The 12318-nt window shown below is 39.3% G+C and overlaps 1 protein-coding gene across 1 annotated transcript; it reads left to right on the top strand.

Moving 5' to 3' along the window:
• Window positions 1–1967: 1967 nt before the first annotated feature.
• Dynlt3 (dynein light chain Tctex-type 3) lies at window positions 1968–11460 on the top strand. Its single transcript, XM_077106773.1, has 5 exons — window positions 1968–2066; window positions 4529–4570; window positions 9224–9347; window positions 10495–10572; window positions 10923–11460. Exons 1-5 carry the CDS (start codon window positions 2037–2039, stop codon window positions 10997–10999), a joined length of 351 nt encoding a protein of 116 aa, XP_076962888.1. The 5' UTR covers window positions 1968–2036; the 3' UTR covers window positions 11000–11460.
• Window positions 11461–12318: the final 858 nt, after the last annotated feature.

The raw sequence follows: 12318 nt of genomic DNA, 5'->3' as shown, positions 1-12318 counted from the left end.
CTTCAGAGAATTTCAGCCCCTACCTGCACCGTCAAGTTCCTCACAGTCCCTGAGTCTTCTTAGCAGAGTCTTCAGATATTACGGAGCAGAGAGAAGTTATCTCCGCTGGGCCTTATTCCAATTTCTAACCAACAGAATCCATGAGCACATTACAATAAAATAAATAGATATTATTGCCCAATTCTTGGGTGATTTATTACAGAGACTACAAGTAGAACAACACTTCATCACCCCTTTTTATATGTATCATGAATTACCACATGACACAACCCTGGGATATGATAGTGTGGCCCTTGTAGCTTTCAGACTATCTAACTTCAGGGTTTGACCCACCTAGACATAGAAACATGTCTTTAGGGAAGTAAATTTGGTGTTCATAAAGCCATCACTAAACCCTCTCTTAATTAGGATGTTGACATTGCTCAAAGAAAAATAACTTTGGCTTGTAAAATGTCTTGAAATAGGATGTTTCCTCTGTGAACTACAATCATAACTTTTGTGCAGTAACTTTTCTCAACCCACAATTTAGAAGAACCAGTAACAAACTACATTGTCAAGTAAACAGCTCCATTTGGTTCTAAGCTCATAAAATGAGAGCAGAGAAATGGAAGGGCCTGAGATTCAGAAGCCCAGGGGTCTAGTTAACATCTATGTGCACTTTACAAATTACCTGTCTCTTAGCTCCTGTTCTGCTTGTAAAATACAAGAGTTGGACTAGAAGAGTAATGAACCTTCCAATTTTAATTTTAAGATCAAAATAGAAAAATGGTTATGGTTGGCTGAATGTTGCTTTCCCACACACATTAAAAAAAAGATGTGCACATCTGAATCAACATATCACCTTACATGGCAGAAAACAATTTACAGATGTGAATAAGAATCATACAGAGAAGAAGACTGATGCTTCTGGCTTTGAAGTTGGAGGAAGGAATCATGAGCCAAGGAATAAGGAAGCTTGTAGAAACTATGAACACCAAGGAAACAGGGTGTCCCTTAGAACCTCCAGAAAGACCACAGCCCTATAGACCCATTTTAGACTTCTGACCTCCAGAACTATGAGATAATAAGTTTGTGCTGCTTGAAGCCACTAAATTTGTGGTCATTTGTTAGTGCAGCAATAGGAAACTCATTCAGTGGTAAAGATCTTGGTCTGCTATGGGACTAAAGTACTTGAGTTTATGCCTCTTTTCTACCACTTGCTGAATGCATGACCTTAGACAAGTTATTTAGTTTCTCTTATTACTTTTTTCATCTTGAAAAAAGTAATAAGAGAAAAATCAAACCTTCTGGATTACTGAGGTTTTGAAGAAATATTTAGGGTCATCTAGAACTTAGAAAATTTTAAATAAATGTAGGTATTGTGCATCTGCTAAGGTTTGTAATTTAGGATATTTGTTCCTTCTCTCTTGTAAGTAATATATTTCTTTATGCACAGTCTTGGAGCAAGAAGGGAGCATCTGCTTTAGGAGTTTCGTATGTAGCATCTCATTTGATCCTTGCAAACAGTGGTGAAATAGTTATTATGTTTTCATGTAGGAAATCTGAAGTGGGGGGGGGTAAGTTTTCTAAATAACAGAGCTAGTAAGTGACCAATCAAAGTTGCTTGTAGGTGATTACATTAATCACACTTATTTGTTGGATAATGGTGAATGAACAAATTATGTGAGAGTAACCACAGCATTTAGCACTACACCAATTGTGTGGGTCACTAGGTCATCCATCCGTTCCACAGTGTCAACAACCCTAGCTTTTTAACATTCATCCCTTATTTTCAGAAAGGTCAGATGGAAGCAGGAAGGAATAGGCGTATGGCCTGACGTGGACTCAGTGTCCAGGAGGCCCCCTCCCGGGGTCAGACGACTCACGTCACCCCCGAGCCCGCCACGCGTTCCAGGCTCTGGTACGGCACAAAGGCGGGGCCTGCGCGGGTAAAGGCCCCAGGCCATAAACGGGGGCGGGGCCTCCCCGGAGGCCAGTGCGCGGCCGCGGAGTTAGACACACGCGTCGCTCCGCCCCCGGGGAGAGTCGGCGCCACCATGGAGGAGTACCATCGCCACTGCGACGAGGTACCGCCCTCAGCCCCGCCCGCCTGGATGCGGGGTCCCTGTCGGGTGGTCTTCCATTGCCTGGCGATCGGCAGAGTTGGGATGCGGTGTCCTCCAAGCCCGAGTCCTCTCCGCGGGGCCGGGGACACGCCTCGCCCTTCTCTGTCCCCTTCCCCCCGCCCCCGAGATCCTGAGGGTGGACCGATTGTCTGGGTGGCAGAGGCGGCCGGAAGCGCGAGGGTCGGGCGGTGGGGTCGGGGCGGGGATGTGGGGAAGAGGCCTGTGGAGGGGTCGTGGGTGGAGGGCGTCGCCCGTCTGCCGGGCGGGCCTGGGAAACTGGTCTTCCCGCAGCTTCCTCCACCCCTGGGCGTCCTTAGGAGCAGGTGCCGCAGCCCCTCGGGCACCGCAGCTTGGGATCCTGGAGACTCTGGCCTGGGTGGGCTGGAAAGACGTTGCTTTATAGATTACGCGAGCCCTTGCTTACTGACTCAGGCTTCTTAAGCCTCACCAGAAATCCCATGATGTCAGTTGTTAGCTTCCTTTTACTGATGGGGATTCTGACTTTTCATGGCCACTCAGTGACATGCCCCAAATTAAAACTGCCAGGAATGGCATGGTCGATTTGTAAAGCCTCTGACTATATAGCTACAGCTCTCGCTTCACTGTGACCGCTGGGAAGATGAGGCCTGTTGGATTGCAGCCTAACTTGTGACAGCTGGCAAAGGCGGAATAGATGAAGATATTTTCTGTCCAGTGGTAGGGAATGGAGCAGGAAACCTTGTAGATGTCTTGGAAGGGGTTTCTGCTCCAATGGGAATAGGTTAGGATATTTTAGGATATGGGCTTCTGCAGAAGTTAAAACCACATTTAAATGAATTACTTCTGTTCCAGGTAGCACGCATAATTACAGGTCAATGGTAAAATGAGGTAACTTTAGGAATAAGGACTTGAGGGCTGGGGATATAGCTCAGTGATAGAGGGCTTGCTCAGTATCCCCCTTGGTGGGAGGAGAGGGCTGGGAGGATCTGAGGCACAAGAAAATTATATGGCTGGCATATCCCCCAACGAAGGGAAAGGGTTCTTTCCTGTACTGCTTCCTAAATGCATATATTTAAAAAGAAATAAAATTACATGTGTTGCCATGGCCACTCAGTACATCCAGATTATTGTTAGGTAGCTTTCCAGACTGAAGCAAAATTGGCATCCTTTGATTCATAGGCCAATTTTGACAGTAGATAAGGATGTGATTTTAAAGTAAAATGGTCATTTTTAGTGGGGCCAAACTCTTTTTTATTATATAATAATACTCCTAAATGTTTAGGGTATTTTATTCCTTTGTCATTGGGGAATTCTGTGGGATAATTAAATGAACTGAAAAAATTTTTAAATCTAAAATCAATTTTGGAATTTACTTGTTTGAAGTAACTTTAATTTGTATAATGGTTTTTACAAAAATGCTGATATGATAAAGCACCTAAAAATGTCTCCATAGAAACAATTCTTGTATTACCTGAAGTGTCTTGGTTTAGATTTCAGTCTTATCACATAACCTAGTTCTGTTCTTGAGGACACTTGAATGTCATTGATCATTGTTGTTAATTCAGGATTCTTACAAGCTGTTCCCCCCAAAAAGACTAAGTTGTCAGACTAACTTACAATATGAAAGTGACAATAATTTTGAATGATTAAGTTTTGTTGTAATTTTTAATTCAGGAAAGTCATGTTTTGACCTAGTGTCAGTTAAAAACAAAACTGAAAATAACAAATTAAGCATTTTCTTCTCATGGACCACTTTATTCTCTCATCCTGGTGAAACCATTTCTTATATTACTGATAATACATATATCTTTTTTCATCCACATTTTTATTGGCGCATTATAGTTGTATATGATAGTGGGATTTGTTGTTACAGATTAGTACATACACAGTATAACAACATAATTTGGACAATATCCCTCCCCGGCACTTTCCCCCTGCCTCCCCTCTTTCTACCCCCTGGTCTCTTCCCTGTAGGCTATTGGTCTCATGAGATCACCTTTCTTTTCCTTGACCTTCTGAGTTTGGCTTATTTCACATATCATAATGATCTCTAGTTCTATCCATTTTCCTGCAAATGACATAATTTCATTTTTCTTTATGACTCAATAAAATGCCATTATAACACATGTATCTTTATAGTCACCACCTGCTTATTTCCTCAACTTTACAATACAATGATTCTCCATCTAAAATGTTCATCAGAATTGCTAGTACAAAGCATTTTTCAAAAAGATATAGTTGCCCAGACTCTGCCCTGACCTAAGGACTCAGAATCTCTCAGAAGGAAAGGTAGGGAGAGAATTCTATACTTTTAAGTGCCCCTTATCACTACAGTCTCTGTCACTCCCCTGTCCAGGCCAGTCAAGGGATTCTGTGTATTATCATCTCTACAAATAAAAGGAAGCCTGTATTGAAAGCAGTATTATCTTGGGTTTTCCCTTCAGGTTGGTTTCAATGCTGATGAAGCCCACAATATCGTCAAAGAGGTAAGTTATACATGTACATCTCAAGGCTTGCTGCATTGATGTATGTTTTGAGGTTCAATACAAAGTTAGAACCCTTAGTGTTAAACACAAGATTTTGAATTTTTCACCCAAGTCTTTAGAGGAGTGCTGCTCTGTTCTATCATATGCTGTCTGGCATCTTGGAGCTTCCTCAAAGAGATGCTTAAGAACTGTCATAGTGCCAGGTGTGGTAGTGCACACCTGTAATCCCACGGCTCAAGAGGCTGAGGCAGGAGGATCAAGAGTTCAAAGTCAGCCTCAGCAACTTACCGAGGCCCTAAACAACTCAGAGAGACCCTCTTTCTAAATAAAATATTAAAAAGGGCTGGGGATGGGGGTAGGTAGTTAAAAACCCCTGGGTTCAATCCCTGGTACTAAAACAAACAAACAAAAAACTGTTTTAGTCTAGAAAAATGGTTTGTTCTTTACTAAAATTGATAATCCTGTCTTTTGAATAAAAGAACTTTTATTCCAGAAAACCATCCATTTGTTAATACTATAAAAGTGTGTGTGTCTGTATGTGTATATATTTACAGTGTAAAGTATATGTATAATTTATATGTATATTATATCAAATAGGCAAAAAAAACCTAGAAATGTCTGCCTTTTACTTTGTGTGCTTGTTTTAACAATGTACTAGGAAAAATAATCACTTTAGCACCTTGTAGACACTGATGTGATGGTAAACCAAAATCTTCAGAAAACTATTTGAAATGTGAAATCTGGTCCTTTGTTAGGCAAACAAAAAGGAAGTTCTCTTTGGGAATCAATTCTGGCAGAGGAACTTTAATTATTCTAGTGGTATCAATACAGAGTACACTGTAGGTAAGGTACTTATGAACACTTTAATAGTCCTGAGTCATCTTTAACTCTGGCAAGGCCTACCAAAAGAGAGAGAGAGAGAGAGAGAGAGGGAGAGATGGCTCAGAAGGCAGGCTTGAATTGTGTGTATGACTGTTGAGGCCTGTGTCCTAGCAGGCCCTGACTGGTTAGCTGCTCCCTCTGGGAGCGCCCTCAGCACATCCTCCTGACAGTGCCTCACCTGCCTGAGTGTTCTGGATGATCCAGCTCACTTCAAGCTCCCACAGGTCTGTCCTTGTACAACAAGGATCAACTCGATGTCTGAAAGTGCTAGACAGGCACCCGAAAATCCTGCCATATTTGAATAGTTCAGAATCATGTATTAGAACAATATCACCCAGGAATGTTTAATCAATAAAAATTAAATGCAAATGCTTTCAGTACCTTGATGATAGAAAAGAAAATGAGGAAGGTTTTGGAGGTGGACAGGAGTGATAATAATCTCATTTTTCAAAATGGAATATCAAAAGAGACCATACTTAGTCAATGGAATGTGAAAGAAAGGATGTGGGGTCTTTGGCGTGGTCCCTTTAATTAGTGCTTTCTTCCTTACCTAAGTTCTAAACCAGATAAAAAGAGAAAAGAGTTATTAGAAGAGAACAAGACACTTTTATTATGGATAAAAACTAGGTTGATGATGTAGCTTGTTTACTTGCTCTCACTCAGTTCAGACCTTGGTAGAGACATCCAAGGCAAAGTTTGAATAGGCAGAGAAAAACACTTACAGGCTGATGCCTTTCATTGGTCTGGGTGGAGGAGAAGCAAAACCCCAAGTCCAACATGTCTGGAAGATTGGCTTTCCCATTTGAGAATGGTAGAACAATGGTCGTCCCCCACCAAGCAGGTAACTCACCTCCATCTCCAGGGGAAAGAAAAACTGGTGAGATAAAAGGCTAGGAATGTTAAGAAAAAATCCTCTGTGTACAAGGAACTGTCAGGAATAGCAATGAAATTTAGTCCTAACAGTGTAAATATATTGAATGACAATAGTAAATTCACTGTCTTAAGAGAAGGGCATGGGAGGAAGACACCAGGTGGCCTGGAGGAACTAAATTTTCACCTATCATGGCAGGATTTCTCATGGATATTATCAGTAATTCATAAGTGAAGAAATGGTGATATAGCTATGTGCCACAATAGTACATGCCTGGAATCCCAGTGACTTGAAAGGCTAAGTCAGAAGGATCACAAGTGTGAGGCCCGCCTCAGCAATTTAGTGAGACCATATCAAAATAAAGACGGGATGTATCTGGGTTGTAAAGCAGTTAAATCCCCAGTATTTCCCTTGCAGAGTGATATAAATGTTACTTGGAAATAACTTAAGTAACCTTTAGGAGAAATAAACATAATTATACACTGAAGGTGTTTTCCTCTGGAGAATGGGAAAAGGGACTGGAAAGGAAAGGGTGGGGAGGCCACTCTTTGTGTATTACTTTAATAGTCTATTTTTGAATCAAAAGAACCTCCTCCTTTCTTCCCATAAGCCAACTTTTTCCTGCCATTGAAACATTTCCATTGAGGCACTGGAAAAGCTTGAGAATAAGCTCTGTATTAAAACATTTTAGTACTTCCTAGACAATTACATAATTTCACCAGTTATTTCTGTTTTCCTTATCTCTTGCTCATCTTATTTTTTTCAATTCCTTGCTCTGAGCCCCCACACTAATATATTTTTTTCTACTGAACTCTAAGAGCCACTCATTTATTGGTTATACACATGCATTTTATTTATTGTTAAAGTAGAATTCCCCAAAAACATCCTTAAAGAAAAAAAATGAGTTACAAATGAAACTAAGTTGGAACTTAGTCTAAAGTGTATTTGATTTGGAATGTCCAGAGAGTATATCAAGGCCAATATTGTTTCAACAACACAAAGCACACCTGCTATGTGCCCCCGTCCTGAGATTGACCATGGGAATGCAGGTCTGTTTAAGGACCTCATTGCCTGGTAGGCCTCCTGGTAATTAGTTAGGCTAAATATTAGTTCATTATAATTAGGAGGGCTATTGACAGTAGGAACCACATCCACACAGTGTTTTCTGTTGTTTAGAGCTGAAATTGGAGTGATTCTTTCAGATAATCCAAAAGAAAATGAGTGTCCTTACTTTCCCCATTAAGAAAAGGCATCTACAGGAGGAAAAGTTTTGCAGTCCAAAAAAATAAAATATTCCCCTAATTTTTCATAATAGAAAAAAAAAAGATTATCAGCTTTGGTAATGGTAAAGCCAGAATTAAAACCCTATTCTGCTGACCCTTAAAACCCTGTGCTACTGTCCCTTCTACTCTGTCAGCACCTCTAAATTATTTAATTTCTCTTTTTACACCTTACTATTAGTAATGAGTTTATTTTTTTTAAATACCGGGGATTGAACCCAGGGCCACTTAACCACTGAGTCACATCCCCAGCCCTTTTAATTTTTTATTTTGAGAAGGGTCATGCTAAGTTGCTTATGGCCTCACTAAGTTGCTGAGGCTGGCTTTGAACTCAGAATCCTCTAAAGATTTTATATTATCCAGCTTAAGATTCTTTATTGAGAAGCATTCTGTATTAATTAGCAGTTGTAAATGAAAGCATGTGCACTTGTGTGGGTGTTAAGTTAGATTCTAAAAGTGAATGAGTGCTTCATGTTCCAGACTCTATTACTTAAATATAAGCAATAGCAGTATAACTGGGCATGGTGGCACATGCCTGTAATCCCAGGGACTCTGGAGGCTGAGGCAGGAGGATATCATGTTCAAAGCCAGCCTCAGCAATTTAGCGAGGCCCTAGGCAACTTAGTGACATCCTGTCTCTAAATAAAAAAAGGGTTGGGAATTTTGCTCAGTGGTTAAGTTCCCCTGGGTTCAATCTCTAGTACCAAAAGAGAAAAAAAACCCAAAACATGGCTGGCAGCAATAATGATAATAATCATAATAATAGTTATTTGTGTGCCAGGCACTGTGTTTGAGCATAGTTCATTATCTCATTTGAGTTCATTATCTCATTTCATCCTCTCAACAACCTGATAAAATGATGTTATTATTTCTCCTGTAAGGATTAGGAAATTAGGGATTTGAAGGTGATAAGTCACTTGCTAAAAGTCACAAAATGGGTAGGTACAGAGCTGGCCTTTAAAATCTAGGATTGTGATATTACAGCCAGTTCTCTTAATCAGGTGTCAGAAGTGGATGCAAGTAAGCATTATGGGAAATTATTGGACTTTCGCTTTCTAGAGCATCTTTATTGTCATTGGCAGGTGTGCTGGTTGCATTATAGCTAAGCAATTACATAGTATGAATGAGAATTTAATTATTATACATGAGAATTATGTTTTTAAATTAGTTCCAGCCTTTGTTTCTAGCATCTGGGTCCTAGTTAAGTCCCAGCTGTTTCAAAGCCACTCTTCAACCAATTAATATCACCTTCTTTTAATCCCTTCCCTACCCTGTAATCCTTTTATGACACAACTTATCATCTATGATTAGTCTTTCTTGTGTTATAGATATTGTATTTCTTTTATTAGCGTTTCTGCTAGAGTAAATTCTTCACCACAGAGCCTTGGCATATTTATCTTTAATATGACCCAGAGTATATCATGGAGTGAGATAATGCTTGTGGAAATGCTTTCAAAATGCTTAAGCAATTAGTGACAGCGCCTAATAAATATTTACAGATGCATATTTTCTGAGATACCTTCTTGGGTCATACGCGTATTTTATGCTTTGAATAAATTGTTGCAATTTGTGTCAAATGTGTTGGTTTTGGCTAATTTTAGCTGTTCTCTGCCCTTCTAGTGTGTGGATGGGGTCTTAGGAGGTGAGGATTATAATCAGAACAACATCAACCAGTGGACTGCAAGCATAGTGGAGCAGTCCCTAACACATTTGGTTAAGCTGGGAAAGGCTTATAAATATATTGGTAAGTATCAGTGTCCTTCCACACTAGTTCACGCACCTTTGTCCTTGGGAATTTCTATGAATTTTGAGAATGAATATGAATAGTAGGCACTGAAGGTAGATACTAATAGAATATGAAGGAATCCTGACTTATTCATTTAATGATAATATATAATCACACCTAGGCAGGCATGGTGATGCACGTCTATAATCCTAGTGACTCAGGAGGATCGAAAGTTTGAGGTCAGCCTTAGCAACTCAATGAGGCCCCAAGCAACTTAGCGAATCCCTGTCTCAAAGTAAAAACTAAAAAGAGCTGGTGATATAGCTCAGTGGCAAAGTGTCCCTGGGTTCAATCTCCAGTACCCTCCCCCCTCCAAAAAAATAATATATATGTTTTACACATTTTTTACATACCACACATGTGTATATATTACATATGTAATTATATATGTATATATACACATATGTGTATATGTGTGTGTATATAAAAGATGGAGCTCTTTCACTGCACAAAAAAGTATACTTGGCCTGGGGAGCTACCCTTCACATTTGCATCAGTTCTCTTTCCACTGAGGCCCCCATAGTCTCTCTGCCTTCCTTCTAGTAATCCCATGGCTCTATGTAGGACTGTGAAGTTCCACATATTCACTGTAAAGTGAAATATTTTTTGCAATTTTTTTTTTGGTACTGGGGATTGTACCCAGGGGTAATTAACCACTGGGCCACATTCACAGCCCTTTTTAAAATATTTTTATTTAGAGACAGGGTTTGCTGAGTTGCCTAGGGCCTCACTAAATTGCTGAGGCTGGCTTTGAACTTGTGATCCTCCTGACTCAGCCTCCTAAGCTCCTGGAATCACAAGTGTGTACCACTGTGCCCTACTTCCTGCATTTCTGTGTCCAAATTTTGCCTATGATACAAAGAACACAACTTGACCCAGAATTTCTCTATAATACTGTTGCAAATTGTTATAGCAATGGCCCACAAACTGACTAGATTCAGTGGGGTTTAAATCATGAGAGTAGATAAAGGATGAGAGACCTTTTTTTCCAGTCCACTGGCTGCATCATTTTCTGTTATTTTTTTCAGTTTTTATAACTTTGAAGTCACTTCAATCTTGGTTCTTTCCTCTGTAAGTGTCCTCATTTTGTGACTGTTTTTTGTAGTGACCTGTGCAGTGGTCCAGAGGAGTGCATATGGCTTCCACACTGCCAGCTCATGTTTTTGGGATACCACATCTGATGGTAAGAGATCTTAAGCTGATTCATACAAAATCAAAGTGTCAGAAAAGTCAAACAGGGTACTTTTTAATCAAATGCTTATTCGGCTCTAATTAAATCCTGAAAAGATCTTATCAACAGAATGGCTTTGTACCTAATCAGAAGTATGACTTCAGACCAGTATGAAATGTAGAGATATAACAGGTTGAAGGGAATAAATGATATTAACATCTATGAAAAATGTGCATGTGTGTGCAAGTGTGTGTGTGTGTGTGTGTGTGTGTGTGTGTGTGTGTGTGTGTTTTCCCCCACCCCCTGGTAATTTTGATATTTTGCTGCTGATATATCAAAGTCTTTTTCTTGTGTGTTTTCAGGAACCTGTACTGTAAGATGGGAGAACCGAACCATGAACTGCATTGTTAATGTTTTTGCCATTGCAATTGTCCTGTAACCAACTAAAAATGCTAGACTAAAGCCATTCACTTAAGACTTTGTCAGTGTATCCTTTCTAAACAAGAGTCATAGTTACTTATTAATATGCTAGACGACAAGTGTGCAAGCTATCAACAGAAACTGAGTATTATAAGCAAGCAGTCTTATTGTAAATTGGCAGATTATCTCATACTCTATACAGCATCATTGAAATAAGAAAAACTGAATGTTAGCAAAAAGTAAATGCAGAAATACGGCATGACATCCAAATATGATCTTATACCTACACCAGCTTTTCACTAACATTATCATGTATCTTTCAGCTAGAGTACTTACTTAACAGGGATAAATATTTGAGCAAAAAAGCTACAAGGATGAATGTAGAGAAGAAATGAATTAGCTAACACCTCTGAGTTTTTTATTTCTTCCCCTCACTTAGTTGTACGTAATACTTAATGGAAGGTATTTTTTGCTCCTTTTTTTAAATCAACTAATGTTATAGTAGCAATTATAATTTACCTGTCTACTTTTTCTGAGAATTGGTGAATCCATTTTTTTTTAATTTCAATTTTTTTTGGATTCACACTAAAGGTTGAGTTCGATCTGATAACTGATTTTCCTAGTTAAGCAAAATTAGGTACAGCATATGAGTCAGACAACTGCCTTACAATCTACTCATTCCATGTGGAACAAGCATTTACTGCATGCCTGGTAGGAGCATATTTCTCTGCTAGGCATTCTACTTACCAATGTGCTGTTCACACGCTAAGTTCCTTTTGGCAGCTGTTCAGTGGGAAAAGTAGCATTTGTTTGGGGATGAAAAAAAAAAAGAGTTGTTTTACAAGAGGGGAGGAAACCAAGTCTGGTTACCCAGGTAGAAGTAAGCAAAATGCAAAGCACTTATTAGTGACAGAACTATAGATGTCATTTTAAGAGTTGCTCCTAGCAATTTAAAAATGCATAGAATATGCAACTCTTAATTAAAGGCCTTATTAGTAGTCTTAACTATACAAGTAGTAAATTTTATCATTGCTTTACTTACAAACATCTGTAAATAGTTTTAAATACTTATTATGTGGGATATAAATTGAGCGGAGTAAAATACAAATTAAAAGTATACAATCATTAGCAGGTTATCTAATATCTCAGGGTTTATGAAGTGTAGTTAAAATGAAAGAAGAATTAGGGTACACAGCTGGCCACCAAATGCAAAGTCAATCTGCTATATAACCTTGAAAACAAAATCAATTTTGCATACTGCCACTAACACTAATACATGCAGAGACTGGAATCATGATTCAGTGAATTTTTAGGGAAAAGAAAAGTTTAGCATTAAGG

The sequence above is a fragment of the Callospermophilus lateralis genome, chromosome X (assembly GCF_048772815.1).
Source record: "Callospermophilus lateralis isolate mCalLat2 chromosome X, mCalLat2.hap1, whole genome shotgun sequence".
Lineage (NCBI taxonomy): Eukaryota > Metazoa > Chordata > Mammalia > Rodentia > Sciuridae > Callospermophilus > Callospermophilus lateralis.
Note: the sequence above shows the minus strand (reverse complement) of the source record. Positions and strands in the feature narration are given on the sequence as shown.